Here is a 7,074-nt window from a genome sequence, read left to right as displayed (position 1 = left end):
GCTCCCTCCCGCTCGGAGATGGGGAGGGGGCCGCCCCGCCGGGTCTGGGGGGGTCCAGGCTCTGCCCCCACCATGCCCGGAGCGAAGCTGGGGGCCACGGGGGTCTGATCCTGAGGTGGGGGTGGCAACCCTCACCCAGCTGAGGGAAATGGGGATGAGAAGCAGCGTGGCTCAGTGGAAAGAGCCCGGGCTTGGGAGTCAGAGGTCAGGGGTTCTAATCCCGACTCCGCCACTTGTCAGCTGTGTGACTTTGGGCAAGTCACTTCACCTCTCTGGGCCTCAGTTCCCTCATCTGTAAAATGGGGATTAAGATTGTGAGCTCCACGTGGGACAACCCGATCACCTTGTATCCCCCCAGCGCTTAGAACAGTGCTTTGCACATAGTAAGTGCTTAACAAATACCATCGTTATTATTATTACTATTAATGGGGCAGACCAGATTCCTCGCCCAGGAGGGTGAGTCCCATGATTCGGTTTCTAACAAGGCGTCGTGGCAGGACAGTGGGCATGCTCTTTCCACTAACGATCGTGGTATTTGCTAAGCGCTTCCTGTGTGCCAGGCACTTTACTAAACGCCGGGGTGGATGCAGAGCAAATCGGGTTGGACACAGTCCCTTCCCCGTCTCCATCCCCATTTTACAGAGGCCCGAAGAAGTGAAGTGACTCGGCCAAGGTCACACACAAGACAAGGGGCAGAGCCGGGATTAGAACCCACGACCTTCTGACACCCGGGCCTGGGCACGTGGACGATTCCTGGGGTGGGGGGAGACAGAGACACCCCCCTCAACCCGGGGCTGCAGCTTTCCAATACGATAATCGTGATATTTGTTAAGCGCTTACTACGTGCCAGGCACCGTCCTACACGCTGGGGTGGAGACACGCAGATTGGGTTGGACGCAGTCCCGTGTGGGGCTCGGGGGTCTCAATCCCCTTTACAGATGAGGTCACTGAGTCCTGGTGAAGTGACTTGGCCAAGGTCACATAGCCAACAAATGGAGGGGGGGACTAGAATCCATGACCTTCCGATTCCCAGGCCTGGGGTCTACCCACTCCGCAGTGCCACTTCTCCTGGAGCAAAACCCGCCTTGACGCAAGGAAGGGCACGGCCGTCCAGTCTGCTCACGTTCTCTCCATGGACGAAATGTCCAGGGAGCATTGCAGGACCCGACAGGAAGTCTGCGGGATGTTAAAAGGTCCTACGCCACTGGGAATTCGGGATTCTGGGAAGCAGCGGGGCCCAGTGGGCAGAGCTCGGGCCTGGGAATCAGAGCACCTGGGTTCTCATCCGGCCCGGGTGCCTGCCTGCCGGGAAAACAAACAGCAGCAGAGTGGGCTGCTCGCCAGTCTGGCCAAAAAGGCCAGTGATCAGAGCGAAGCCTGAGCCAAACACGCCTCAACAGGGCAGGCTTTGGGGCTAGCTGTGCCCTCTCTGTTCTTTCTGCCCCCTCCCAATGTCTCTTTGCCCTCTCCCGTATGTCTCCGCCCTCTCCCGGGCGTCTCCGCAGACTCTGTCCTCTCGGGAAGCACCGGATCCCCATTTTGAAGGTGAGGAAACCGAGGCCCAGAGAAGCTGAGTGACGGGCCCAGAGTCACAGAGCAGACAAGTGGCGGAGTCGGGATTTAGACCGGGCTCTTTCCACTGGGCCGCACCGCTTCTCGATGGGGATGGGGGGGGCCTCTCCCGTAGCAGAGCCTCAACCGGGGGCCTGATTGCTCAAGAAGTCGAGCTCATTCTCATTCTCACTCCCTTTGACGGGCTCCTCCTCGGCCTCCCACCCCTGAACTGTGGGGGTCCCTAAGGCTCAGCCCCGGGTCCCCTTCTCTTCTCCATCTCCCCCCACTCCCTCGGAGAACCCATCTGCCTCCACGGCTTCAAATCCCACCTCTACTTGGACGATTCCCAAATCTCCATCTCCAGCCCTTCTCTCTCTCCCTCTTTCCAGTCTCACACTTCCTCCTGCCTTCAGGAAAGCTCTATTTGGCCATCCCGCCGACACCTCAAAGTTAACATGTCCAAAACGGAGCTCCTCGTCTTCCCACACAAACCCAGTCCTCCCCCTGACTCTTCCATCACTGTAGACGGCACCACTGCCCGTCCTGGTCTCTCAAGCCCGTAACCTCAATATTCACCGACTCCTGTCTCTCATTCAACCCACCAATTTGATCCATCCCTGAATCCTGTCTGTTCGAACCTCACAGCGTGGCTAAAATCCTCCGTTTTCCACCCAAACTGCTGCCACGTGAGCCCAATCACTTCTCTCCCGCCTGGATGACCGCATCGGCCTCCTCGCTGACCTCCCCGCCTCCCGACTCTCCCCACACCGGTCCGGACTTCACTCTACCGGCTGGATCGCTTTTCACCAAATACGTTGGGCCTGGTGGTTGTCCATCTACCCCTTGGAGTAGATGTGATTTCGAGTTCTGTAGCTAACTTATTTATTTAAATAGCAATGTCTGTCTCCCCCCCACTAGACTGTAAGCTAATGGTGGGCAGGAAACATCTCTCTACCAACTCTTGTAATAGACCCTCTCAAGCACTTTTGAGCTGTACACACAATAAGTGCTCAATAAATACCATTGATTAATAACAATAGTTAAGCGCTACTCTACGCCGAGCACTGGGGTAGATATAATCAGGTCCACGCATGGGGCTGGTAATCTGAGGAGGGGAGTGGACGGGTACTGAATCCCCATTTTGCAGATGAGGTCACTGAGGCACAGAGAAATGAAGCGACTTGCCCAAGGTCACACAGCAGGAAAGTGGCGGAGGCAGGATTAGAGACCAGAACCTTGGAGTCCCAGGCCGGGGCTCTTTCTGCTAGGCCACGTTGTTTCCCCAGTGATTGATCTTTTTCAATCAATCGTGTTTATTGAGCGCTTACTGTGTGCAGAGCACTGTACTAAGCGCTTGGGAAGTACAAGTTGGCAACATATAGAGACGGTCCATACCCAACAGTGGGCTCACAGTCTAGTACTGGTATTTTGACTGGCAATAGCCTTTCTGTTCCTCAGGGTGGATATTCTTTGTGGCTCTGGTTTTGTTCCGTAACTCAGATTTATGCATCTAAAATGGTATTTGTTAGGGATTTATTATGTGCCAAGCACTGGGAAACGGCATGATAAATTGGACACAGTCCCTGTCCCCCCTGGAGCTCACAGTCTAACTGGGAGGGAGAACAGGTATTGAATCCCCATTTTGCGGATAAGGAAGTTGAAGCACAGAGGAAGTGAAATGACTTGCCCAAGGTCACACAGTAGCCAAGCTGGGATTAGAACCCAGATCCCCCAACTCCCAGGCTTGGACCCCAACGATCAAGCGCTTTGTCCAGTGATCTGCACCCGGTAAGTGCTCAATAAATACGACTGAATGATTTGGGCCTTTCTGCCCTCTTGGATTTCAACAATTCAAACCACATTGTAACAGCCCTTCTGACACGGCTAATTACGACTGCATTTGTTAAGCGCTTACTATGTGCCAAGCACTGTTCTGAGCACTGGGGTAGAAGTGAGCTAATCAGGTTGGACACGGTCCCTATCCCACACGGGGCTCACAGTCCTAACTCTGATTTTACAGATAAGTTAGCGGCGTTCTAGCTGTTAGTGCGGTGTTAGAGCCCCTGCGTCTTGGGTTTTAATAGCAAAGAAAATGTATTTTTCAGACGATTTAGGAGACCCCACTCTCAGACTCTTTCGCGGGCTCCTCCTCTGCCTCCCACCCCCTAATTACGGCTTCGACTCCCACCTCTCTGCTGACTATTCCCAAGTCTCCGGCCCTGATCCCTCTCCCTCTCCGCGGTCTCGCATTTCCTCCCGCCTTCGGAACACTTCTACCTCCCGTCACCTCAAACTATCCACGTCCAAAGCAGAACTCCTCATCCTGCCACTCAAACCCTGCAGTCCCCGTGACTTTCCCATCACTGCAGCCGGCACCCCCATCCTTCCCGTCTCCCGGGCCCGCAACCTTGGCTTTATCCTCAGCTCGTCCCTCTCATTCAACCCACCCGATCAATATCACCAAATCCTGTCGGTCCCACTTTTCACAACATCCGTCGATCCGCCCTTTCCTCTCCATCCGAACTGCTACCACGCTGATCCAAACGCTTCTCCTCTCCCGCCTTGATGACTGCTCTGGCCTCCCTGCCTCCCGTCTCTCCTCAGTCCGGTTCATCCTTCACTTTGTTCCCCAAGTCATTTTTCTAAAAAATCCATTCAGCCCCCATCTCCCCCCTCCACAAGACCCTCCGGGGGTTGCCCATCCACCTCCGCGTCCAACAGAAATTCCTCACCGTCCATCCGCTCACCCGCTCCTACCTCACCTTCCTGATTTCCTACTCCGGCCCAGCCCGCCCACCCCGCTCCTCTAATAATAATAATAATTATGGTATTTGTTAAAGCACTTACTGTGTGCCACACACTGTACTAAGCCCTGCAGTCGGGTTGGGCATGGTCTTAATGCCCGTTTTCCAGATGAGGGAAGTGAGTTCCAGAGAAACGACCTGCCCGAGGCCACACGGCAAAAAGTGGGAGAGGCAGGATTGGAACCCATACCATTCGGCCTCCCAGGCTCGTATTCATTCAATCGTATTTATTGAGCGCCTGCACTGCACTAAGCGCTTGGGATGTACAAGTTGGCAACGTATAGAGACGGTCCCTACCCAACAGTGGGCTCACAGTCTAGAAGGTCAGTCCGTCAGTCAATGGTATTTATTGAGCGCTTACTGTGTGCAGAGCACTGTACTAAGCGCTTGGGAGAGATTGTCAGTCAATGGCATTTGAGCGCTTAATGTGTTCAGAGCACTGTACTAAGCGCTTGGGAGAGGTTCTCAGTCAGTCAATGGTATCTATTGAGCGCTTACCCTGGCCCTGACCGCCTGCCCCTGCCCCTGCCTCCCTGGCCCTGACCGTCTTCCCCTGCCCCTGCCTCCCCGGCCCTGACCGTCTGCCCCTGCCCCTGCCTCCCTGGCCCTGACCGTCTGCCCCTGCCCCTGCCTCCCTGGCCCTGACCCAGACCGTCTTCCCCTGCCCCGCCTCCCTGGCCCTGACCGTCTGCCCCTGCCTCCCTGGCCCTGACCGTCTGCCCCTGCCCCCCTGGCCCTGACCGTCTGCCCCTGCCTCCCTGGCCCTGACCCTCTTCCCCTGCCCCTGCCTCCCCAGCCCTGACCGTCTGCCCCTGCCCCTGCCTCCCCAGCCCTGACCGTCTTCCCCTGCCCCTGCCTCCCCGGCCCTGACCCTCTTCCCCTGCCCCTTCCTCCCCGGCCCTGACCGTCTGCCCCTGCCCCTGCCTCCCTGACCCTGACCCTCTTTCCTTGCCCCTGCCTCCCTGGCCCTGACCGTGACCCTCTTCCCCTGCCTCTGCCTCCCTGACCCTGGCCCTGACCGTCTGCCCCTGCCCCTCTGCCTCCTTGGCCCTGACCCTCTTCCCCTGCCCCTGCCTCCCTGGCCCTGACCGTCGGCCCCTGCCCCTCTGCCTCCCTGGCCCTGATCGTCTGCCCCTGCCCCTGCCTCCCTGGCCCTGACCGTCTGCCCCTGCCCCTGCCTCCCTGGCCCTGACCCTGACCATCTGCCCCTGCCTCCCTGGCCCTTAGTGTCTGCCCCTGCCTCCCTGGCCCTGACCGTCTGCCCCTTCCTCCCTGGCCCTGACCCTCTGTCCCTGCCTCTGCCTCCCCGGCCCTGACCGTCTGCCCCTGCCTTTGCCTCCCTGGCCCTGACCGTCTTCCGCTGCCCCTGCCTCCCTGGCCCTGTCCCTCTTCCCCTGCCCCTTCCTCCCTGATCCTGTCCGTCTTCCCTTGCCCCTGCCTCCCTGGCCCTGCCCCTCTTCCCCTTCCCCTCTGCCTCCCCGGCCCTGACCGCCTTCCCCTGCCCCTGCCTCCCTGGCCCTGACCCTCTGCCCCTGCCGCTGCCTCCCCGGCCCTGACCGTCTTCCCCAGCCCCTGCGTCCTCAGCCCTGATCCTCTTCCCCTGCCCCTGCCTCCCTGGCCCTGACCCTCTTCCCCTGCCTCTGCCTCCCTGGCCCTGACCGCCCTCCCCTGCCCCTGCCTCCCCGGCCCTGACCGTCTGCCCCTGCCTCTCTGGCCCTGACCGTCTGCCCCTGCCCCTCTGCCCCCCCGGCCCTGACCGTCTGCCCCTGCCCCTGCCTCCCCGGCCCTGACCGTCTGCCCCTGCCCCTGCCTCCCCGGCCCTGACCGTCTGCCCCTGCCCCTGCCTCCCTGGCCCTGACCCAGACCGTCTTCCCCTGCCCCTGACTCCCTGGTCGTGACCGTCTGCCCCTGCCCCTGCCTCCCCGGCCCTGACCGTCTGCCCCAGCCCCTGCCTCCCTGGCTCTGACCGTCTGCCCCTGCCCCTGCCTCCCTGGCCCTGACCCCCTTCCCCTGCCTCTGTCTCCCTGACCCTGACCATTTTCCCCTGCCTCTGCCTCCCTGGCCCTGACCATCTGCCCCTGCCCCTCTGCCCCCCTGACCCTGACCGTCTGCCCCTGCCCCTGCCTCCCCGGCCCTGACCGTCTTCCCTTGCCCCTGCCTCCCTGGCCCTGACCGTCTGCCCTTGCCTCTCCCTCCCTGGCCTTGACCGTCTGCACTTGCCTCTCCCTCCCTGGCCCTGACCGTCTTCCCCTGCCCCTGCCTCTGCCTCCCTGGCCCTGACATCTTCCCCTGCCCCTGCCTCCCTGGCCCTGACCATCTTCCCCTGCCCCTGCCTCCCTGGCCCTGACCCTCTTCCCCTCCCCCTGCCTCCCTGGTCCTGACCATCAGCCCCTGCCCCTGCCTCCCTGGCCCTGACCATCTTCCCCTGCCCCGCCTCCCTGGCCCTGACCATCTGTCCCTGCCTCCCTTGCCCTGTCCCTCTTTCCTTTCCCCTGCCCCTGACTCCCTGGCCCTGACCGTCTGCCCCTGCCCCTGCCTCCCCGGCCCTGACCCTGTTCCCCTGCCCCTGCCTCCCTGGCCCTTACTGTCTGCCCCTGCCTCTGCCTCCCTGGCCCTGACCGTCTTCCCCTGCCCCTGCCTCCCTGGCCCTGACCGTCTTCCCCTGCCCCTGCCTCCCTGGCCCTGACCGTCTGCCCCTGCCCCTGCCTCCCTGGCC

The 7,074-nt window shown here is 60.4% G+C and overlaps 1 protein-coding gene across 1 annotated transcript in view; it reads left to right on the top strand.

The window, feature by feature from the left end:
• Nucleotides 1-72: 72 nt before the first annotated feature.
• Nucleotides 73-7,074, top strand: part of CXCR3 (C-X-C motif chemokine receptor 3) — a 58,115-nt gene continuing 51,113 nt past the window's right edge. Inside the window, exons 1-3 of the mRNA XM_038748413.1 lie at nucleotides 73-102; nucleotides 1,058-1,240; nucleotides 1,506-1,545. Of these exons, the coding sequence (XP_038604341.1) occupies nucleotides 73-102; nucleotides 1,058-1,240; nucleotides 1,506-1,545 (253 nt within the window). The remainder of the gene's footprint in view (nucleotides 103-1,057; nucleotides 1,241-1,505; nucleotides 1,546-7,074) is intronic.

Source organism: Tachyglossus aculeatus, chromosome 6 (assembly GCF_015852505.1).
Source record: "Tachyglossus aculeatus isolate mTacAcu1 chromosome 6, mTacAcu1.pri, whole genome shotgun sequence".
Classification (NCBI taxonomy): domain Eukaryota; kingdom Metazoa; phylum Chordata; class Mammalia; order Monotremata; family Tachyglossidae; genus Tachyglossus; species Tachyglossus aculeatus.
This window is presented reverse-complemented; position numbering and strand designations above follow the sequence as displayed.